The sequence below is a fragment of the Salmo salar genome, chromosome 05 (assembly GCF_965601325.2).
Source record: "Salmo salar chromosome 05, fSalSal1, whole genome shotgun sequence".
NCBI lineage: Eukaryota > Metazoa > Chordata > Actinopteri > Salmoniformes > Salmonidae > Salmo > Salmo salar.
In genome coordinates this window covers 73,371,672-73,397,451 of record NC_138295.1, presented here as the reverse complement: position 1 = coordinate 73,397,451, position 25,780 = coordinate 73,371,672, and the positions used below count along the sequence as shown (strand labels likewise).

Genomic DNA, 25,780 nt, shown 5'->3' with positions numbered 1-25,780 from the left:
TCACATCTCTTTACTCGTTTCCTCAACATCAACCCAGGTAATGCACTGTAAATGATGTGGCTATATAAATCACTATGGTTTTACACTGAGTATACAAAACATTAGGATTACATAGACTGACCAGGTGAAAGCTATGATTCCTTATTGATGTCACCTGTTAAATACACTTCAATCAGTGTAGATGAAGAGGAGGAGACAGGTTACAGAAGGATTTTTAAGCCAATTGAGACATGGATTGTGCATGCGTGCCATTCAGATGGTGAATGGGCAAGACAAAAGATTGGGCTTTTGAACGGAGTATGGTAGTACGTGCCAGGTGCACCGGTTTGAGTGTGTCAAGAACTTCAACGCTGCTGGTGTAACCGGTGTGAAATGGCTAGCTAGTTAGCAGGGTGCGCGCTAATAGCATTTCAATCGGTGACGTCACTCACTCTGAGACCTTGAAGTAGTTGTTTCCCTTGCTCTGTAAGGCTTTTGTGGAGTGATAGGTAACGAGGCTTGGAGTGTGTCAGTTGTTGATGTGTGCAGAGGGTCCCTGGTTCGAGCCCAGGTAGGGGTGAAGAGAAGGACGGAAGCAATACTGTTACACTGGGTTTTTCACACTCAACAGTTTCCCATGTGTATCAAGAATGGTCCAACACCCAAAGGACATCCAGCCAACTTGACACAACTGTGGGAAACATTGGAGTCAACATGGACCAGCACCCCTGTGGAAAGCTTTAGACACCTTGTAGAGTCCATGTCCTGACGAATTGAGGCTGTTCTGTAGGCAAAAAAGGGTGTGACTTAATGTGTTATTAATGTGTTGTACACTCAGTGTATATAATCACTGTAAATAATGTGCATGTGTAATAACCATGGTTCTATATGAGGAGGTAGTACAGAATAGTGTTGTGGTATAGGAATAAACACCACTGGTGATACAGTATAGTGAGTGATGTGGTTTAGGAATCAACACCACTGGTGGTACAGTATAGTGATGTGATAAACTGTAGGAGTCAACACCACTGGTGGTATAGAACAGAGATGTGATATACTGTAGGAATCAACACCACTGGTGGTACAGAATAGTGACGTGATATACTGTAGGAATCAACATCACTGGTGGTACAGTATAGTGATGTGGTAAACTGTAGGAATCAACACCACTGGTGGTATAGAACACAGATGTAAAATACTGTAGGTATCAACACCACTGGTGGTAGAGTATAGTTATATCATATATGAATCAACACGACTGGTGGTACAGTATAGTGATGTAAAATACTGTAGGTATCAACACCAATGGTGGTACAGTAGAGTGATGTGGTGTACCGTAGGATTCAACACCACTGGTGGTACAGAATAGTGATGTGGTATACCGTAGGAATCAACACCGCTGGTGGTACAGAATAGTGATGTGGTATACTGTAGGAATCAACACCACTGGTGGTACAGAATAGTGATGTGGTAAACCGTAGGAATCAACACCACTGGTGGTACAGTATAGTGATGTGGTGTACCGTAGGAATCAACACCACTGGTGGTACAGTATAGTGATGTGGTATACTGTAGGAATCAAACCCACTGGTGGTACAGAACAGAGATGTGGAATACTGTAGGAATCAACACCACTGGTGGTACAGTATAGTGATGTGGTGTACTGTAGGAATCAACACCACTGGTGGTACAGTATAGTGATGTGGTGTACCGTGGGAATTAACACCACTGGTGGTACAGAATAGTGATGTGGTATACTGTAGGAATCAACACCACTGGTGGTACGGAAGAGTGATGTGGTAAACTGTAGGAATCAACACCACTGGTGGTACAGTATAGTGATGTAAAATACTGCAGGAATCAACACCACTGGTGATACAGTACAGTGATATCATATAGGAATCAACACCACTGGTGGTACAGAATAGTGATGAGGTAAACTGTAGGAATCAACACCACTGGTGGTACAGAATAGTGATGAGGTAAACTGTAGGAATCAACACCACTGGTGGTACAGTATAGTGATGTGGTAAACTGTAGGAATCAACACCACTGGTGGTACAGTAGAGTGATGTGGTGTACTGTAGGTATCAACACCACTGGTGGTACAGAATAGTGATGTGGTAAATTGTAGGAATCAACACCACTGGTGGTACAGAATAGTGATGTGGTATACCGTGGGAATCAACACCACTGGTGGTACAGTATAGTGATGAGGTATAGGAATCAACACTACTGGTGGTACAGAATAGTGATGTGGTAAACTGTAGGAATCAACACCACTGGTGGTACAGAATAGTGATGTCGTGTACTGTAGGAATGAACACCACTGGTGGTACAGAATAGTGATGGGGTAAACTGTAGGAATCAACACCACTGGTGGTACAGAATAGTGATGAGGTATAGGAATCAACACTACTGGTGGTACAGAATAGTGATGTGGTAAACTGTAGGAATCAACACCACAGGTGGTACAGAATAGTGATGAGGTATAGGAATCAACACACTGGTGGTACAGTATAGTGATGTGATATACTGTAGGTATCAACACCACTGTTGGTACAGAATAGTGATGTCGTGTACTGTAGGAATCAACACCACTGGTGGTACAGAATAGTGATGTGGTAAACTGTAGGAATCAACACCACTGGTGGTACAGAATAGTGATGTGGTAAACTGTAGGAATCAACACCACTGGTGGTACAGTATAGTGATGTGATATACTGTAGGTATCAACACCACTGTTGGTACAGAATAGTGATGTCGTGTACTGTAGCAATCAACACCACTGGTGGTACAGAATAGTGATGGGGTAAACTGTAGGAATCAACACCACTGGTGGTACAGAATAGTGATGAGGTATATGAATCAACACTACTGGTGGTACAGAATTGTGATGTGGTAAACTGTAGGTATCAACACCACTGGTGGTACAGTATAGTGATGTGATATACTGTAGGTATCAACACCACTGGTGGTACAGAATAGTGATGTTGTATAGGAATCAACACCACAGGTGGTACAGTATAGTGATGTGGTGTACTGTAGGTATCAACACCACTGGTGGTACAGAATAGTGATGTGGTGTACTGTAGGAATGAACAACACTGGTGGTACAGAATAGTGATGTGTTATACCGTAGGAATCAACACCACTGGTGGTACAGAATAGTGATGAGGTAAACTGTATGGATCAACACCACTGGTGGTACAGAATAGTGATGTGGGAAACTGTAGGAATCAACAGAATTGGTGGTACAGAATAGTGATGAGGTAAACTGTAGGAATCAACACCACTGGTTGTACAGAATAGTGATGAGGTGTACTGTAGGAATCAACACCACTGGTGGTACAGAATTGTGATGTGGTAAACTGTAGGAATCAACACCACTGGTGGTACAGAATAGTGACGTGATATACTGTAGGAATCAACACCACTGGTGACACAGTACAGTGATATCATATAGGAATCAACACTACTGGTGGCACAGTATAGTGATGTGGTGTACTGTAGGTATCAACACCACTGGTTTTACAGAATTGTGATGTGGTATACTGTAGGTATCAACACCAATGGTGGTACAGAATAGTGATGAGGTATAGGAATCAACACCAATGGTGGTACAGAATAGTGATGTGGTATACTGTAGGTATCAATACTACTGGTGGTACAGAATAGTGATGTGGTGTGCTGTAGGAATCAACACCGCTGGTGGTACAGAATAGTGATGTGGTATACCGTAGGAATCAACACCACTGGTGGTACAGAATAGTGATGAGGTAAACTGTAGGAATCAACACCACTGGTGGTACAGAATAGTGATGTGGTATACTGTAGGAATCAACACCACTGGTGGTACAGAATAGTGATGTGGTATACTGTAGGTATCAATACTACTGGTGGTACAGAATAGTGATGTGGTGTGCTGTAGGTATAAACACCACTTGTGGGACAGTATAGTGATGTGTTATACCGTAGGAATCAACACCACTGGTGGTACAGAATAGTGATGAGGTAAACTGTAGGAATCAACACCACTGGTGGTACAGTATAGTGATGAGGTAAACTGTAGGAATCAACACCACTGGTGGTACAGAATAGTGATGAGGTAAACTGTAGGAATCAACACCACTGGTGGTACAGTATAGTGATGAGGTAAACTGTAGGAATCAACACCACTGGTGGGAAAGATTAATGATTTGGTATAATGTAGGTATAAACACCACTTGTGGGACAGTACAGTTATATCATATAAGAATCAACACCACTGGTGGGACAGTACAGTTATATCATATAGGAATCACCACCACTGTTGGTACAGAATAGTGATGTGGTGTACTGTAGGAATCAACACCACTGGTGGTACAGTACAGTGATATCATATAGGAATCAACACCACTGGTGCTACAGAATAGTGATGTGTTATACCGTAGGAATCACCACCACTGTTGGTACAGAATAGTGATGTGGTGTACTGTAGGAATCAACACCACTGGTGGTACAGTACAGTGATATCATATAGGAATCAACACCACTGGTGCTACAGAATAGTGATGTGGTAAACCGTAGGAATCAACACCACTGGTGGTACAAAATAATGATTTGGTATACTGAAGGTATCAACACCACTGGTGGTACAGAATAGTGATGTGGTGTACTGTAGGAATCAACACCACTGGTGGTACAGTATAGTGATGTGGTAAACTGTAGGTATCAACACCACTGGTGGTACAGTATTGTGATGAGGTATACTGTAGGAATCAACACCACTGGTGGTACAGAATAATGATGTGGTATACTGTCGGTATCAACACCACTGGTGGTACAGAATAGTGATGTGGTGTACTGTAGGTATCAACACCACTGGTGGTACAGAATAGTGATGAGGTAAACTGTAGGAATCAACATCACTGGTGGTACAGAATAGTGATGTGGTATACCGTAGGAATCAACAACACTGGTGGTACAGAATAGTGATGAGGTAAACTGTAGGAATCAACACCACTGGTGGTACAGAATAGTGATGAGGTAAACTGTAGGAATCAACACCACTGGTGGTACAGAATAGTGATGTGGTAAACTGTAGGAATCAACACCACTGGTGGTACAGAATAGTGATGTGGTGTACCGTAGGAATCAACACCACTGGTGGTACAGTAGAGTGATGTGATATACTGTAGGTATCAACACCACTGTTGGTACAGAATAGTGATGTGGTGTACTGTAGGTATCAACACCACTGGTGGTACAGAATAGTGATGTGGTAAACTGTAGGTATCAACACCACTGGTGGTACAGTATTGTGATGAGGTATAGGAATCAACACCACTGGTGGTACAGAATAATGATGTGGTATACTGTCGGTATCAACACCACTGGTGGTACAGAATAGTGATGTGGTGTACTGTAGGTATCAACACCACTGGTAGTACAGAATAGTGATGAGGTAAACTGTAGGAATCAACACCACTGGTGGTACAGAATAGTGATGTGGTATACCGTAGGAATCAACAACACTGGTGGTACAGAATAGTGATGAGGTAAACTGTAGGAATCAACACCACTGGTGGTACAAAATAGTGATGAGGTAAACTGTAGGAATCAACACCACTGGTGGTACAGAATAGTGATGTGGTAAACTGTAGGAATCAACACCACTGGTGGTACAGAATAGTGATGTGGTGTACCGTAGGAATCAACACCACTGGTGGTACAGTAGAGTGATGTGATATACTGTAGGTATCAACACCACTGTTGGTACAGAATAGTGATGTGGTGTACTGTAGGTATCAACACCACTGGTGGTACAGAATAGTGATGTGGTATACCGTAGGAATCAACACCACTGGTGGTACAGTATAGTGATGTGATATACTGTAGGAATCAACACCACTGGTGGTACAGAATAGTGATGTGGTAAACTGTAGGATACAACACCACTGGTGGTGCAGTAGAGTGATGTGGTGTACCGTAGGAATCAACACCAATGGTGGTACAGTATAGTGATGTGATATACTGTAGGTATCAACACCACTGTTGGTACAGAATAGTGATGTGGTGTACTGTTGGTATCAACACCACTGGTGGTACAGAATAGTGATGTGTTATACCGTAGGAATCAACACCACTGGTGGTACAGAATAGTGATGAGGTAAACTGTAGGAATCAACACCACTGGTGGTACAGAATAGTGATGTGGGAAACTGTAGGATTCAATACCACTGGTGGTACAGAATAGTGATATGGTAAACTGTAGGAATCAACACCATTGGTGGTGCAGAATAGTGATGTGGTAAATTGTAGGAATCAACACCACTGGTGGTACAGTATAGTGATGTGGTAAACTGTAGGAATCAACACCACTGGTGGTACAGAATAGTGATGAGGTAAACTGTAGGAATCAACAGCACTGGTGGTACAGAATAATGATGTGGTATACTGTCGGTATCAACACCACTGGTGGTACAGAATAGTGATGTGGTGTACTGTAGGTATCAACACCACTGGTGGTACAGAATAGTGATGAGGTAAACTGTAGGAATCAACACCACTGGTGGTACAGAATAGTGATGTGGTATACCGTAGGAATCAACAACACTGGTGGTACAGAATAGTGATGAGGTAAACTGTAGGAATCAACACCACTGGTGGTACAAAATAGTGATGAGGTAAACTGTAGGAATCAACACCACTGGTGGTACAGAATAGTGATGTGGTAAACTGTAGGAATCAACACCACTGGTGGTACAGAATAGTGATGTGGTGTACCGTAGGAATCAACACCACTGGTGGTACAGTAGAGTGATGTGATATACTGTAGGTATCAACACCACTGTTGGTACAGAATAGTGATGTGGTGTACTGTAGGTATCAACACCACTGGTGGTACAGAATAGTGATGTGGTATACCGTAGGAATCAACACCACTGGTGGTACAGTATAGTGATGTGATATACTGTAGGAATCAACACCACTGGTGGTACAGAATAGTGATGTGGTAAACTGTAGGATACAACACCACTGGTGGTGCAGTAGAGTGATGTGGTGTACCGTAGGAATCAACACCAATGGTGGTACAGTATAGTGATGTGATATACTGTAGGTATCAACACCACTGGTGGTACAGAATAGTGATGTGTTATACCGTAGGAATCAACACCACTGGTGGTACAGAATAGTGATGAGGTAAACTGTAGGAATCAACACCACTGGTGGTACAGAATAGTGATGTGGGAAACTGTAGGATTCAATACCACTGGTGGTACAGAATAGTGATATGGTAAACTGTAGGAATCAACACCATTGGTGGTGCAGAATAGTGATGTGGTAAACTGTAGGAATCAACACCACTGGAGGTACAGAATAGTGATGTGGTAAACTGTAGGAATCAACACCACTGGTGGTACAGTATAGTGATGTGGTAAACTGTAGGAATCAACACCACTGGTGGTACAGAATAGTGATGAGGTAAACTGTAGGAATCAACACCACTGGTGGTACAGAATAGTGATGTGGTGTACCGTAGGAATCAACACCACTGGTGGTACAGAATAGTGATGTGGTATACCGTAGGAATCAACACCACTGGTGGTGCAGAATAGTGATGTGGTAAACTGTAGGAATCAACACCACTGGAGGTACAGAATAGTGATGTGGTAAATTGTAGGAATCAACACCACTGGTGGTACAGTATAGTGATGTGGTATACCGTGGGAATCAACACCACTGGTGGTACAGAATAGTGATGTGGTAAACTGTAGGAATCAACACCACTGGTGGTACAGAATAGTGATGAGGTATAGGAATCAACACTACTATTGGTACAGAATTGTGATGTGGTAAACTGTAGGTATCAACACCACTGGTGACACAGTACAGTGACATCATATAGAAAACAACACCACTGGTGGTACAGAATAGTGATGTGATATACTGTAGGTATCAACACCACTGTTGGTACAAAATAGTGATGTGGTGTACCGTAGGAATCAACACCACTGGTGGTACAGTATAGTGATGTGGTGTACCGTAGGAATCAACACCAATGGTGGTACAGAATAGTGATGTGGTAAACTGTAGGAATCAACACCACTGGTGGTACAGTAGAGTGATGTGGTGTACCGTAGGAATCAACACCAATGGTGGTACAGAATAGTGATGTGGTATACCGTAGGAATCAACACCACTGGTGGTACAGTATAGTGATGTGGTGTACCGTAGGAATCAACACCAATGGTGGTACAGAATAGTGATGTGGTATACCGTAGGAATCAACACCACTGGTGGTACAGTAGAGTGATGTGGTGTACTGTAGGAATCAACACCACTGGTGGTACAGAATAGTGATGTGGTATACCGTAGGAATCAACACCACTGGTGGTACAGTAGAGTGATGTGGTGTACCGTAGGAATCAACACCAATGGTGGTACAGTATAGTGATGTGATATACTGTAGGTATCAACACCACTGTTGGTACAGAATAGTGATGTGGTGTACTGTTGGTATCAACACCACTGGTGGTACAGAATAGTGATGTGTTATACCGTAGGAATCAACACCACTGGTGGTACAGAATAGTGATGAGGTAAACTGTAGGAATCAACACCACTGGTGGTACAGAATAATGATGTGGTATACTGTCGGTATCAACACCACTGGTGGTACAGAATAGTGATGTGGTGTACTGTAGGTATCAACACCACTGGTGGTACAGAATAGTGATGAGGTAAACTGTAGGAATCAACACCACTGGTGGTACAGAATAGTGATGTGGTATACCGTAGGAATCAACAACACTGGTGGTACAGAATAGTGATGAGGTAAACTGTAGGAATCAACACCACTGGTGGTACAAAATAGTGATGAGGTAAACTGTAGGAATCAACACCACTGGTGGTACAGAATAGTGATGTGGTAAACTGTAGGAATCAACACCACTGGTGGTACAGAATAGTGATGTGGTGTACCGTAGGAATCAACACCACTGGTGGTACAGTAGAGTGATGTGATATACTGTAGGTATCAACACCACTGTTGGTACAGAATAGTGATGTGGTGTACTGTAGGTATCAACACCACTGGTGGTACAGAATAGTGATGTGGTATACCGTAGGAATCAACACCACTGGTGGTACAGTATAGTGATGTGATATACTGTAGGAATCAACACCACTGGTGGTACAGAATAGTGATGTGGTAAACTGTAGGATACAACACCACTGGTGGTGCAGTAGAGTGATGTGGTGTACCGTAGGAATCAACACCAATGGTGGTACAGTATAGTGATGTGATATACTGTAGGTATCAACACCACTGGTGGTACAGAATAGTGATGTGGTGTACTGTTGGTATCAACACCACTGGTGGTACAGAATAGTGATGAGGTAAACTGTAGGAATCAACACCACTGGTGGTACAGAATAGTGATATGGTAAACTGTAGGAATCAACACCATTGGTGGTACAGAATAGTGATGTGGTAAATTGTAGGAATCAACACCACTGGTGGTACAGTATAGTGATGTGGTAAACTGTAGGAATCAACACCACTGGTGGTACAGAATAGTGATGAGGTAAACTGTAGGAATCAACACCACTGGTGGTACAGAATAGTGATGTGGTGTACCGTAGGAATCAACACCACTGGTGGTACAGAATAGTGATGTGGTATACCGTAGGAATCAACACCACTGGTGGTGCAGAATAGTGATGTGGTAAACTGTAGGAATCAACACCACTGGAGGTACAGAATAGTGATGTGGTAAATTGTAGGAATCAACACCACTGGTGGTACAGTATAGTGATGTGGTATACCGTGGGAATCAACACCACTGGTGGTACAGAATAGTGATGTGGTAAACTGTAGGAATCAACACCACTGGTGGTACAGAATAGTGATGAGGTATAGGAATCAACACTACTATTGGTACAGAATTGTGATGTGGTAAACTGTAGGTATCAACACCACTGGTGACACAGTACAGTGACATCATATAGAAAACAACACCACTGGTGGTACAGAATAGTGATGTGATATACTGTAGGTATCAACACCACTGTTGGTACAAAATAGTGATGTGGTGTACCGTAGGAATCAACACCACTGGTGGTACAGTATAGTGATGTGGTGTACCGTAGGAATCAACACCAATGGTGGTACAGAATAGTGATGTGGTAAACTGTAGGAATCAACACCACTGGTGGTACAGTAGAGTGATGTGGTGTACCGTAGGAATCAACACCAATGGTGGTACAGAATAGTGATGTGGTATACCGTAGGAATCAACACCACTGGTGGTACAGTATAGTGATGTGGTGTACCGTAGGAATCAACACCACTGGTGGTACAGTAGAGTGATGTGGTGTACTGTAGGAATCAACACCACTGGTGGTACAGAATAGTGATGTGGTATACCGTAGGAATCAACACCACTGGTGGTACAGTAGAGTGATGTGATATACTGTAGGTATCAACACCACTGTTGGTACAGAATAGTGATGTGGTGTACTGTTGGTATCAACACCACTGGTGGTACAGAATAGTGATGTGTTATACCGTAGGAATCAACACCACTGGTGGTACAGAATAGTGATGAGGTAAACTGTAGGAATCAACACCACTGGTGGTACAGAATAGTGATGTGGGAAACTGTAGGATTCAATACCACTGGTGGTACAGAATAGTGATATGGTAAACTGTAGGAATCAACACCATTGGTGGTGCAGAATAGTGATGTGGTAAACTGTAGGAATCAACACCACTGGAGGTACAGAATAGTGATGTGGTAAATTGTAGGAATCAACACCACTGGTGGTACAGAATAGTGATGAGGTGTACTGTAGGAATCAACACCACTGGTGGTACAGAATAGTGATGTGGTAAACTGTAGGAATCAACACCACTGGTGGTACAGAATTGTGATGTGGTAAACAATAGGAATCAACACCACTGGTGGTACAGAATAGTGATGAGGTGTACTGTAGGAATCAACACCACTGGTGGTACAGAATAGTGATGTGGTAAACTGTAGGAATCAACACCACTGGTGGTACAGAATAGTGATGAGGTATAGGAATCAACACTACTATTGGTACAGAATAGTGATGGGGTAAACTGTAGGAATCAACACCACTGGTGGTACAGAATAGTGATGAGGTATAGGAATCAACACTACTATTGGTACAGAATTGTGATGTGGTAAACTGTAGGTATCAACACCGCTGGTGACACAGTACAGTGACATCATATAGGAAACAACACCACTGGTGGTACAGAATAGTGATGTGATATACCGTAGGTATCAACACCACTGTTGGTACAAAATAGTGATGTGGTGTACCGTAGGAATCAACACCACTGGTGGTACAGAATAGTGATGTGGTATACTGTAGGAATCAACACCACTGGTGGTACAGTAGAGTGATGTGGTGTACCGTAGGAATCAACACCACTGGTGGTACAGAATAGTGATGTGGTGTACTGTAGGAATCAACACCACTGGTGGTACAGAATAGTGATGTGGTATACCGTAGGAATCAACACCACTTGTGGTACAGTAGAGTGATGTGGTGTACCGTAGGAATCAACACCAATGGTTGTACAGTATAGTGATGTGATATACTGTAGGTATCAACACCACTGTTGGTACAGAATAGTGATGTGGTGTACTGTAGGTATCAACACCACTGGTGGCACAGAATAGTGATGTGGTGTACCGTAGGAATCAACACCACTGGTGGTACAGAATTGTGATTTGGTATACTGTAGGAATCAACACCACTAGTGATACAGAATAGTCAAGCAGTTGGCAGGCTATTTATCATGTGCTTTCTAAGAACTGGCATTGCATACAGACCTGCATGAGCCTTGCTCCAGTGTGTCAAATCTCTAGTCTTAGTCCAGTGTGTAGATACCCTATTCTTTCTCCAGTTTGTAGATACTCTAGTTATATACCAGTGTGTAGATACTCTGGTCTTAGTCCAGTGTGTAGATACTCTAGTCTTAGTCCAGTGTGTAGATACCCTAGTCTTTCTCCAGTTTGTAGATACTCTAGTTATATACCAGTGTGTAGATACTCTGGTCTTAGTCCAGTGTGTAGATACTATGGTCTTAGTCCAGTGTGTAGATACTCTGGTCTTAGTCCAGTGTGTAGATACTCTGGTCTTAGTCCAGTGTGTAGATACTCTGGTCTTAGTCCAGTGTGTAGATACTATGGTCTTAGTCCAGTGTGTAGATACTCTGGTCTTAGTCCAGTGTGTAGATACTCTGTCTTACTCCAGTATGCAGATACTCTGTCTTATTCCAGTTTGTAGATACTCTGTCTTACTCCAGTGTATACATACTCTGGTCTTAGTCCAGTGTGTAGATACTCTGGTCTTAGTCCAGTGTATAGATATTCTGGTCTTAGTCCAGTATGTAGATACTCCGTCTTACTCCAGTGTGTAGATACTCCGTCTTACTCCAGTATTTAGATACTCTGTCTTACTCCAGTATGTAGATACTCTGTCTTACTCCAGTATGTAGATACTCTGTCTTACTCCATTATGTAGATACTCTGTCTTACTCCAGTGTGTAGATACTCTGGTCTTAGTCCAGTGTGTAGATATTCTGGTCTTAGTCCAGTGTGTAGATACTCTGGTCTTACTCCAGTGTGTAGATACTCCGTCTTACTCCAGTATGTAGATACTCTGTCTTACTCCAGTATGTAGATACTCTGTCTTATTCCAGTATGTAGATACTCTGGTCTTAGTCCAGTATGTAGATACTCTGTCTTATTCCAGTGTGTAGATACCCTAGTTTTATACCAGTGTGTAGATACTCTGGTCTTAGTCTAGTGTGTAGATACTCTGGTCTTAGTCCAGTGTGTAGATACTCTGTCTTATTCCAGTGTGTAGATACTCTAGTTTTATACCAGTGTGTAGATACTCTGGTCTTAGTCCAGTGTTTATTATACTCTGGTCTTACTCCAGTATGTAGATACTCTGTCTTATTCCAGTTTGTAGATACTCTGTCTTAGTCCAGTGTGTAGATACTCTGGTCTTAGTCCTGTGTGTAGATACCCTAGTCTTTCTCCAGTTTGTAGATACTCTAGTTTTATACGAGTGTGTAGATACTCTGGTCTTAGTCCAGTGTGTAGATACTCTGTCTTACTCCAGTGTGTAGATACTCTGGTCTTAGTCCAGTGTGTATTATACTCTGTCTTACTCCAGTTTGTAGATACTCTGTCTTACTCCAGTGTGTAGATACTCTGGTCTTACTCCAGTGTGTAGATATTCTGGTCTTAGTCCAGTGTGTAGATACTCTGTCTTACTCCAGTGTGTAGATACTCCGTCTTACTCCAGTATGTAGATACTCTGTCTTACTCCAGTATGTAGATACTCTGTCTTATTCCAGTTTGGAGATACTCTGGTCTTACTCCAGTATGTAGATACTCTGTCTTATTCCAGTTTGTAGATACTCTGGTCTTACTCCAGTTTGTAGATACTCTGTCTTACTCCAGTTTGTAGATACTCTGTCTTACTCCAGTATGTAGATACTCTGTCTTATTCCAGTTTGTAGATACTCTGGTCTTACTCCAGTTTGTAGATACTCTGTCTTACTCCAGTTTGTAGATACTCTGTCTTACTCCAGTATGTAGATACTCTGTCTTATTCCAGTATGTAGATACTCTGTCTTACTCCAGTGTGTAGATACTCTGGTCTTAGTCCAGTGTGTAGATACTCTGTCTTACTCCAGTTTGTAGATACTCTGTGTTACTCCAGTATGTAGATACTCTGTCTTACTCCTGTATGTAGATACTCTGTCTTACTCCAGTATGTAGATACTCTGGTCTTAGTCCAGTGTGTAGATACTCTGTCTTACTCCAGTGTGAAGATATTGTATTCCTCTGCCTCCTGTTGATCTGTGGTTGGCAGGGAGGACTGCAGCTGAGGAGGCTGATCAATACTGGACACTAAACCCATTCTCACCCAGGACAAACACTGCTGCCACACCCAGGCAGGCAGACCTACACACCACACTGCTCTCCCCAGCTCTTTACACCGCAGTATCAGCAGCACACACTCACTTCTTCACTAAATCAAGTGTTAAACAACAGCTTAGAAGAACCCTAGCCTATATTCTGTCACCATGGTGGTCAAAATCGTAGGACAGAAACATTGCCATGGTTACAACATGCTTGACTTTTAAGAATTATTCTGTTTTAAGAATCAAACCACTAGGGACTACTTACAGAAAGTGTACCACTCCGGTATTTATTTCTAACCTTTTTATGGCTATGCTGTAGAACACATCAATATTCACCACCATGCCTACATTCACTCTTTTTCCTGTGTCTGCATGACGTTTCACAATAACAAGTAATAACACCCTCCATTACTTCACTGGTTGTCATCTTGTGTCTCATGTCTAAACAGGTGCCCTGGCCTGTACAGTTGAAGTCGGACGTTTACATACATTTTAGCCAAATACATTTAAACTCAGTTTTTCACAATTCCTGACATTTAATCCTTGTAAAAAAATCCCTGTCTTAGGTCATTTAGGATCACCACTTTATTTTAAGAATGTGAAATGTCAGAATAATAGTAGAGAGAATGATTTATTTCAGCTTTTATTTCTTTCATAACATTCCCAGTGGGTCAGAAGTTTACATACACTCAATTAGTATTTGGTAGCATTGCCTTTAAATTGTTTAACTTGGGTCAAATGTTTCGGGTAGCCGTCCACAAGCTCCCCACAATAAGTTGGGTGAATTTTGGCCCATTCCTCCTGACAGAGTCGGTGTAACTGAGTCAGGTTTGTAGGCCTCCTTGCTTGAACACGCTTTTTCAGTTCTGCCCACAAATGTTCTATAGGATTGAGGTCAGGGCTTTGTTATGGCCACTCCAATACCTTGACTTTGTTGTCCTTAAGCCATTTTGCCACAACTTTGGAAGTATGCTTGGGGTCATTGTCCATTTGGAATACCCATTTGCGACCAAGCTTTAACTTCCCGACTGATGTCTTGAGATGTTGCTTCAATAAATCCACATAATTTTCCTACCTCATGATGCCATCTATTTTGTGAAGTGCACCAGTCCCTCCTACAGCAAAGCACCCCCACATCATGATGCTGCCATCCCCGTGCTTCACGGTTGGGATGGTGTTCTTCGGCTTGCAAGCCTCCCCCTTTTTCCTCCAAACATAACGATGGTCATTATGGCCAAACAGTTCTATTTTTGTTTCATCAGACCAGAGGATATTTCTCCAAAAAGTACGATCTTTGTCCCCATGTGCAGTTGCAAACCGTAGTCTGTCTTTTTTTATGGCGGGTTTGGAGCGGTGGCTTCTTCCTTGCTGAGCGGCCTTTCAGGTTTATGTTGATATGGACTCGTTATACTGTGGATATAGATACTTTTGTACCGGTTTCCTCCAGCATCTTCACAGGGTCCTTTGCTGTTGTTCTGGGATTGATTTGCACTTTTCGCACCAAAGTACGTTCATCTCTAGGAGACAGAACGCGTCTCCTTCCTGAGCGGTATGACGGCTGCGTGGTCCCATGGTGTTTATACTTGCGTACTATTGTTTGTATAGATGAACGTGGTACCTTCAGGCGTTTGGAAATTGCTCCCAAGGATGAACCAGACTTGTGGAGGTCTACAATTTTGTTCTGAGGTCTTGGCTGATTTCTTTTGATTTTCCCATGATGTCAAGCAAAGAGGCACTGAGTTTGAAGGTAGGCCTTGAAATACATCCACAGATACACCTTCAATTGAGTCAAATGATGTCAATTAGCCTATCAGATGCAACTAAAGCCATGACATCATTTTCTGGAATTTTCCAAGCTGTTTAAAGGCACAGTCAACTTAGTGTATGTAAACTTCTGACCCACTGGAATTGTGATACAGTGAATTATAAGTGAAATAATCTGTCTGTAAACAATTGTTGGAAAAATTACTTGTGTCATGCACAAAGTAGATGTCCTAACTGACTTGCCAAAACTATAGTTTGTTCACAAGAAATTTGTGGAGTGGTTGAAAAACGAGTTTTAATGACTCCAACCTAAGTGTATGTTAACTTCCAACTTCAACTGTATATCCATGGAGATCCTATTCAATTACTAGTTAATATTCTAACTCCTAATTCTATGTGTATAGCGCTAGTTTAACACAGTTATCATGGCTTCACTATTCACCTCACACCCGCTGCCAGCTAGTTTCCATTCTAGACATCAAGTCATTCTACAATGTCTTTCATCCTTTGGATTCTTCATGTGTTGTTATCTATAGTTCGCAGTTATTTTTAAAGGGGGGGGGGGGGGGGGGGGCACATCACTCACCACCATGTCACACTGCTGACCTCAATACCACGGCTGGGGTCAATTCCATTTCAGTTCAGGCAGTTGAAATAATGATAATAATGGGCAGCTTTAAATTTGTTAACTGGATTTCAAGTAATTTCCTGCTGAATTTAAATGGAATTGATCCCATTCTTGTTCACCTCTAACCTACCTGTGTCCTTCAGCCATTTAAAACTACTAGGTACTGTACCTCAGTGCTGAGAAAGACTACTACAGTAATAATATCACTTCAAGTAAGTAGCCTCCAGTGTGTCTAGAGGTTTTTGCTTAAAGGGAAAATCCACTCAAAAACGACATTTTGGTATTCTTTTCAGTAGTCCACTGTTGATACAGTCCAAGTTTTCAAGTGATTGGACTTTCAAGAAGCAAAGTGTCACCGGCCACATCATCATGCTGTACTGAGTGTTCATGAATCATTATGTATTGAACATTCATTAGTGATTGTACAAAGTGGATGACAAATATTTCACAATGCACTTTACATAAGTACTTTAGGCCTATATTTAAATCCAAAGTAAATCCGATGTACACATTTTGCACACAGAACAGACCAATGCAGTCACCATCTATAGACTACTGGGACGTCCTCTGTTTTTTTGTAACATATCACAATCCACTTGTTGTTTATGTTGTTGACGCTACTGTACATATTAATAATTTCATATGCTCATTCTGTACATAATTATATGATTTCTGAGGTGTGTTTACCTTTAATCGTATGCATTATTATTTACTACCTCACCTCACCCCCCCATCCCCACCCCACTCTGACTCCTCAGCAGTCCTGACGTTGATTTACCTAAAGTGTCACATATTGGTATTGTCCAGGACAATCCCAACCTGAATAGCCCTCCATGCAATCCCATACACTCTTTCCCTCACGTATTCCCCTCCCTCTACCCCTCTCCATCTCAACCCCTCCCTCCATCTCCCCTCCTCTTTGCCTGCAATACAATTCAGCATGTCTTCTCTCTCTCTGCCTGCCTCTCTCCCTCCAGCCCACCTCATCCCTCTTTCTCTCTCTCTGGCTGCCTCTCTCCCTCCAGCCCACCTCATCCCTCTTTCTCTCTCTCTGGCTGCCTCTCTCCCTCCAGCCCACCTCATCCCTCTTTCTCTCTCTCTGGCTGCCTCTCTCCCTCCAGCCCACCTCATCCCTCTTTCTCTCTCTCTGCCTGCCTCTCTCCCTCCAGCCCACCTCATCCCTCTTTCTCTCTCTCTGCCTGCCTCTCTCCCTCCAGCCCACCTCATCTCTCTTTCTCTCTTTCTCTCTCTCTCTATTTATACACATAATATCTCTCCATCTCCTACACTACACAGTAGAATATTCCCCTATTTTTCCCTCTCCTTCTCTTGCTTCATCTATCTTTCCCTCTCCTTCATCTATCTCTCCCTCTCCTTCTCTTCCTTTATGTATCTCTCCCTCTCCTTCTCTTCCTTTATCTATCTCTCCCTCTCCTTCTCTTCCTTCATCTATCTCTCCCGCTCCTTCTCTTCCTTTACCTATCTCTCCCTCTCCTTCTCTTCCTTTATCTATCTCTCCCGCTCCTTCTCTTCCTTTATCTATCTCTCCCTCTCCTTCTCTTCCTTTATCTATCTCTCCCTCTCTGTGAACAGCAACTATCATAGCATTTTCAATCTGCCTCCCCCGTCTCCTCCTCTCCATCCTTCTCTCTCTTTCCCTCCCACACACACATACACTCTGCCAGGCATCCTCCTGAATCAAGGCAGGAGAAGAGGGTGGGATGGAGGGAGGGAGGGAGAATGCACACACTCAGCAGCACATTTTAACACATATTGTCTCTGACATCTTGGCCAAACGTGAATTGTCAAGCCCCATCTAAACAGTGACGTGGTTACCATCCACCCCCTTCTTCATCCCGCGGTCCTCACAGCCTATTCACACACACACACACACACACACACACACACACACACACACACACACACACACACACACACACACACACACACACACACACACACACACACACACACACACACACACACACACACACCTGTACGGAACAGCAGCAAGCAGGACCCCTGTGCCCCCAGCCCCCAGCCACAGCCCCAGCCCCCAGCCACAGCCCCAGCCACAGCCCCAGCCCCCAGCCCCCAGCGCATAAGGGAAGAATAGCAGGTCTTACTGAGTCTCCGTGAGCCGATGCATCCCATGGTGTATTCACAAAGGCCCTGGATACAAGCAAGGAAGCGTTACCCTGACACCATACATTCTCTCTCTCACGCTTCTCTCTCTTGCTCGCTTCGCTCTCACTCGCTCTCCTGCACACTGTCTCTCTCTCCCTCTCTGGCTGTCTCTCTCTTCTGCGCTTGCTCGCTCAGTCTCTCTCTCTCTCTCTTTACCAGTGCAGTGAGTTTGACTGAGGGAGACAGCTTTTAGTTAAATATGGAAGAGTGATATCATTATTATTACTACTACTACTACTATTGCTATAACTATAACTTGTATTATTACTATTATTATCATCAACATGTGTTGACATTGTTAACATTATTATTATTACCATAATTGTAATATATCTGTATTATATCTGTAGTGAAATCTAAGAGATATGGTGATTGGGAAATCAGGCTAATAGGAAAGGGAAGCATCATATTATTGACAGGCAGTACTCTTGTCCATTAGCCTGTGAATGGCAGTGTGTTGAATGCTGTGGCTTGTAGCCATACCATTAGAGGTTCAACAGCAGTGGACTGAGTGGTGGGCTTTACCATTGTTATCATTGTTGTGGATATAACTGCACTGCTGTAATATTGGAGCTCTAAAATGGGGTTCTCTCTGTCTCCCTCTCCTGTGCGCAAGCTGCCTAACAATGCACTGCAGCGGTTTCCCAGCCCCTCTACCCATCCTTCTCTCCCCCTCTCTCTGTCACGCTCACACTGAGCTCTCAAATAAAACACACACACACACACACACACACACACACACACACACACACACACACACACACACACACGGCCCAATATTGAAGAATCATGACAAAACACAGGAGGGTATTCCTTCAGCATCAAAGATCTCCAAAGCCTTTGCTCTGTGTCATCCCTCTCGCCATCGATCCTATTCTCTGTCATCTCTCTCTCTCATCTCCCTCCTTCTCTCTCTTGATTTAGCTCTCTCTGTATTCTCTCCATTTATTCTCTCTCCCTCCCCCTCCCTGTTTTTCCCTCCCTCTCCTCCTCTTACCACCCCCCTCTCTCTCACTCTTCCCCTCCCCTCCATCCCCCTCTTTCCTGGTGAGAAAAACAATGAGAGGAGTGGCCTCATTATCTGCACCCGTCTATCTCTCTCATCTCATCTGACCTGCATACACCTCCCACCAATTCTAAAGCCCCTATCAATTCAATTTCAATTTAAGGGCTTTATTGGCATGGGAAAGATATGTTAACATTGCCAAAGCAAGTGAAGTAGATAATAAACAAAAGTGAAATAAACAATACAAATTAACAGTAATCATTAAACTCACAGAAGTTACAAAATAATAAAGACATTTCAAATGTCATTATGTATATATACAGTGTTGTAACGATGTGCAAATAGTTACAGTATAAAAGGGAAAATAAATAAACATAAATATGACATAAATATAGTTGTATTTACAATGGTGTTTGTTCTTCACTGGTTGCCCTTTTCTTGTGGCTACAGATCACAAATCTTGCTGCTGTGATGGCACACTGTGGTATTTCACCCAGTAGATATAGGAGTTTATCAAAATCGGGTTTGTTTTCAAATTCTTTTTGGATCTGTGTAATCAGAGAGAAATATGTGTCTCTAATATGGTCGTACATTTAACAGGAGGTTAGGAAGTGCAGCTCAGTTTCTACCTCTTTTGTGGGCAGTGTGCACGTAGCCTGTCTTCTCTTGAGAGCCAGGTCTGTCTATGGCAGCCTTTCTCAATAGCAAGGCTATGCTCACTGAGTCTGTACATAGTCAAAGCTTTCTTAAGTTTGGGTCAGTCACAGTGGTCAGGTATTCTACCACTGTGTACTCTCTGTTTAGGGCCAAATAGCATTCTAGTTTGCTCTGTTTTTTTGTTAATTCTTTCCAATGTGTCAAGTAATTATATTTGGTTGGGTCAAATTGTGTTGCTGTCTTGGGGCTCTGTGGGGTCTGTTTGCTTAGGGGACTCTTCTCCAGGATATTTTATCAAAATGCTGCATGCAGAGTCTCAATTTGTTGTTTGTCACATTTTGTGAATTCTTGGTTAGTGAGCGGACCCCAGACCTCACAACCAAAAAGGGCAATGGGTTCTATAACTGATTCAAATATTTTTAGCCAGATCCTAATTGGTATGTCGAATTTTATGTTCCTTTTGATGGCATAGAAGGCCCTTCTTGCCTTGTCTCTCAGATCGTTCACAGCTTTGTGGAAGTTACCTGTGGCACTGATGTTTAGGACGAGGTATGTATCGTTTTTTGTGTGCTCTAGGGCAACAGTGTCTAGATGGAATTTGTATTTGTGGTCCTGGCAAATGGACCTTTTTTGGAACACCATTATTATTGTCTTACTGAGATTTACTGGGCTCCCGAGTGGCACAGCGGTCTAAGCCACTGCATCTCAGTGCTAGAGGTATCACTACAGACCTGGTTCAATTCCAGGCTGTATCACTACTGGCCGTGATTGGGAGTCCCGCACAATTGGCCCAGCGTCGTCCAGGTTAGGGTTTGGCCGGGGTAGGCCGTCATTGTAAATAACAACTTGTTCTTAGCTGACTTGTTAAACATTGTTTTCACTGAGGAATTGTATGAGTCTGCTGTTAATGATAATGGAGAGGATTTCCCCAAGGTTGCTGTTGACACATATCCCATGGTAGTTATTGAGGTCAAATTTGTCTCCACTTTTGTGGATTGGGGTGATGAGACCTTGGTTCCAAATATTGGGGAAGATGCCAGAGCTAAGGATGATGTTAAAGAGTTTAAGTATTGCCAATTGGAATTTGTTGTCTGCATATTTTATCATTTCATTGAGGATACCATCAACACCACAGTCCTTTTTGGGTTGGAGGGTTTGTATTTGGTGCTGTAGTTCATTCAATGTAATTGGAGAATCCAGTGGGTTCTGGTAGTCTTTAATAGTTGATTCTAAGATTTGTATTTGATCATGTGTATGTTTTTGCTGTTTGTTCTTTGTTAAAGAGCCAAAAAGATTGCAGAAGTGGTTAATCCGTACATCTCCGTTTTAGATAGATAACTCTTCATGTTGTTGTTTGTTTAGTGTGTTCCAGTTTTCACAGAAGCTGTTAGAGTCTATCGATTCTTCAATTACATTGAGCTGATTTCTGACGTGATGTTCCTTCTTTATCTGTAGTGTATTTCTGTATTGTTTTAGTGATTCACCAACGTGAAGGCGTAGACTCAGGTTTTTTGGGTCTCTATGTTTTTGGTTGGATAGGTTTCTCAATTTCTTTCTTAGGTTTTTGCGTTCTTCATCAAACCATTTGTCATTGTTAATTTTCTTCAGTTTTATGTTTGACATTTTTAGATTTGATAGGGAAGCTGAGAGGTCAAATATACTGTTTAGGTTTTCTACTGCCAAGTTTATACCTTCACTATTACAGTGGAACATTTTGTCCAGGAAGTTGTCTAAAATGAATTTAATTTGTTGTTGCCTAATTGTTTTTGGTAGGTTTCCACACTACATTCCTTCCATCTATAACATTCCTTAATATTATTCAGTTCCTTTGGCTTTGATGCCTCATGCTTGAGTATTGCTCTGTTCAAGTAGACTGTGATTTTGCTGTGATCTGATAGGGGTGTCAGTAGGCTGACTGTGAACGCTCTGAGAGACTCTGGGTTGAGGTCAGTAATAAAGTAGTCTACAGTACTACTGACAAGAGATGAGCTATAGGTGTACCTACTCTCTCTCGTTATTTCTATCTACCCAGGCTAACCTCCTGGCCCTCTCTATCTCTCCATCCCTCCCTCTCTCTCCATCTCTCTCGTTATTTCTATCTACCCAGGCTAACCTCCTGGCCCTCTCTATCTCTCCATCCCTCCCTCTCTCTCCATCTCTCTCGTTATTTCTATCTACCCAGGCTAACCTCCTGGCCCTCTCTATCTCTCCATCCCTCCCTCTCTCTCCATCTCTCTCGTTATTTCTATCTACCCAGGCTAACCTCCTGGCCCTCTCTATCTCTCCATCCCTCCCTCTCTCTCCATCTCTCTCGTTATTTCTATCTACCCAGGCTAACCTCCTGGCCCTCTCTAGAGGGATTATATATTTATGATGGGCTGTTTCTGTTTCTATAAGAGTTTGTCTGCCAAATGACGCAGGGCTGGCACAAGCAGCAGGCATGGTCAATCATGTTTCCTTGAGTTCACACAAACTAAGGAAGGCAGACAGAGGAGGGAGAGAGAGGGGGAGGGACAGATGGAGACAGAGAGCATGAGAGAGGCAGATGGGGGGAGGTAGTGAAAAAGAGCGGGGGATGCTTTGAGTCATGGAAGGCTGAGCAGAGGTGACAACGAGACGCTCAAATTAGTATTTCAGGAGGGACAGAGAGAGGGAAGGAAAGAGGGAGGGAAGGAGAGAGAAAGAGAGATGGAGGAAGAGAGGATGGGGAATTGGAAGGGGGAAGGGAGAGATTTTAGAGGAGTGGAGAGAGATGGAGGGGTTGGGGAAGGATAGTTAAATCTGTATACAATAACTGGCCAGACATTTCAGTTCAGTTATAATCTGTCCAATCCTGGTATTGTTGCTATATATAAACCATTGGCTCCCCCTCTCAGCACGTTATGTGTGTGTGTGTGTGTGTGTGTGGTGTGTGTGTGTGTGTGTGTGTGTGTGTGTGTGTGTGTGTGTATATCTGTGAGTGTGCATATACACTGAGTGTACAAAACATTAGGAACACCTTCCTAATATTGGGTTGCACCCACTTTTGCCCTCAGAACAGCCTCAATTTGTTGGGGCGTGGACTATACAAGGTGTTGAAAGCGTTCCACAGGGATGCTGGCCCATGTTGACTCCAATGTTTCCCACAGTTGTGTCAAGTTGGCTGGATGTCCTTTGGGTGATGGACCATTCTTGATACACATGGGAAACTGTTGAGTGTGAAAAACCCACTAGCGTTGCAGTTCTTGACACACTCAAACTGGTGCGCCTGGCATCTACTACCATACCCATTGAAAGGTACATAAATATTTTGTCTTGCCCATTCACCCTCTGAATGGCACACATACACAATCCATGACTCAATTGTCTCAAGTCTTAAAAACTCTTCTTTATCCTGTCTTCTCCCCTTCATCTACACTGATTGAAGTGGATTTAACAGGTAACATCAATAAGGGATCATAGTTAAATACGGAAGACTCGCCTGGTCAGTCCATGTCATGGAAAGACATTATGACTAATGTTTTGTACACTCAGTGTATAATGAAAGGAGACATTTATTTAGTGCAGTTAAACGTGTGTTAAGTGTGTGTGTTTGTGTACAGTGAGCACAAAACCAATTTACAGTAGAGGGTAATGTGAGCTGCTAGATGGAGGAAGGTTGGGGTTAGATGTGATGTCACAAGGTGACCACTAGGGGGTGAATAAGATAGGAGTCAGATGTGATGTCACAAGGTGACCACTAGGGGGTGAATAAGGTAGTGGTTAGATGTGATGTCACAAGGTGACCACTAGGGGGTGAATAAGGTAGGAGTCAGATGTGATGTCACAAGGTGACCACTAGGGGGTGAATAAGATAGGAGTCAGATGTGATGTCACAAGGTGACCACTAGGGGGTGAATAAGGTAGGAGTCAGATGTGATGTCACAAGGTGACCACTAGGGGGTGAATAAGGTAGGAGTTAGATGTGATGTCACAAGGTGACCACTAGGGGGTGAATAAGGTAGGAGTCAGATGTGATGTCACAAGGTGACCACTAGGGGGTGAATAAGGTAGTGGTTAGATGTGATGTCACAAGGTGACCACTAGGGGGTGAATAAGGTAGTGGTTAGATGTGATGTCTCTCTCGCTCTCAATTCACTTCAATTCAAGGGGCTTTATTGGCATGGGACACATATGTTTACATTGCCAAAGCAAGATAAATAAATAATAAACAAAAGTGAAATAAACACACAAAAAAATGTACAGCAAACATTACACTCACAGAGGTTCCAAAAGAATAATAGACATTTCAAATGTTATATTATTGGCTAAGTACAGTGTTGTAATAATGTGCAAGTAGTTGAAGTATGAAAGGGAAAATAAACAGATAAATATAGGTTGTATTTACAATGTTGTTTGTGCTAATCTGGGTGCTGTTTTCTCAAGGCAACGGGCCACACATCTTGCTGCTGTGATGGCACACTGTGGTATTTCACCTAACAGATATGGGAGTTTATTAATGTTTGATTTGTTTTCTAATTCTTTGTGGGTCTGTGTAATCTGTGGTAAATATGTGTCTCTAATGTAGTCATACATTTGGCAGGAGGTTATGAAGTGCAGCTCAGTTTCCACTTCATTTTGTGGGCAGTGTGCACATAGCCTGTCTTCTCGAGAGCCAGGTCTGCCTATGGCAGCCTTTCTCAATAGCAAGGCTATGCTCACTGAGTCTGCACATAGTCAAAGCTTTCCTTAAGTTTGCGTCAGTCACAGTGGTCAGGTATTCTGCCACTGTGTACTCTCTGTTTAGGGCCAAATACCATTCCAATTTTCTCTGATTCTTTTTTATTTCTTTTTACTTTCTCATAATTTGGTTGGGTCTAATTGTGTTGCTATCCTGGAGCTCTGTGGGTCTGTTTGTGTTTGTGAACAGAGCCACAGAACCAGCTGGCTGAGGGGACTCTTCTCTATGTTCATCTCTCTGTAGGTGAGGGCTTTGTGATGTAATGTGTGGGCGTCGCTTTCTTTTAGTTGTTTGTAGAATTGAACATCTCTTTTCTGCACTTTGATAACTAGTGGGTATAGTCCTCATTCTGCTCTGCATGCATTATTTTGGGTTTTCCGTTGCACACAAAGTTATTTTTTCAGAATTCTGCATGCAGAGTCTCAATTGGGTTTTTCCCATTTTCAATTCTTGGTTGGTGTGTGGACCCCAGAACTCACAACCATAGAGTGCAATGGGTTCTATTACTGATTCAAGTATTGGGATGCTTTATGTTCCTTTTGATGGCATAGAAGGCCTTCTGGCCTTGTCTCTTCGATCGTTCACAGCCTTGTGGAAGTTACCTGTGGTGTTAATGTTTAGGTCGAGGTAGGTGTAATTATTTGTGTCCTCTAGGGCAAGTGTCTAGACAGAATTTGTATTTGTTGTCCTGGCTACTGGACCTTTTTTGGAACACCATTATTTTTGTCTTACTGAGATTCAGGGCCCAAGTCTGACAGATTCTGTGCAGAAGATCTAGGTGCTGCGGTTGGCCCTCCTTGGTTGGGGACAGAAGCACCAGATCATCTGCAAACAGTAGAAGCCAATTAGACATTTGCTCAGGACTTTGTTGTCACTGAGGAAACGTTGGAGTCC

The 25,780-nt window shown here is 42.8% G+C and overlaps 1 protein-coding gene across 4 annotated transcripts in view; it reads right to left on the bottom strand.

Annotated features, from left to right (window-relative positions):
• Positions 1 to 18,655, bottom strand: part of LOC106576679 (uncharacterized) — a 53,344-nt gene extending 34,689 nt beyond the window's left edge. For 3 of the 4 annotated variants that reach the window (XM_045718764.2, XM_045718765.2, XM_045718767.2), the window contains exon 1: positions 18,464 to 18,655. In XM_045718764.2, coding sequence (XP_045574720.1) covers positions 18,464 to 18,491 — 28 coding nt within the window. In that variant the 5' untranslated portion in view covers positions 18,492 to 18,655. The remainder of the gene's footprint in view (positions 1 to 18,463) is intronic. The other variant, XM_045718766.2, reaches the window with a different exon arrangement.
• Between the last annotated feature and the right edge of the window lie 7,125 nt (positions 18,656 to 25,780).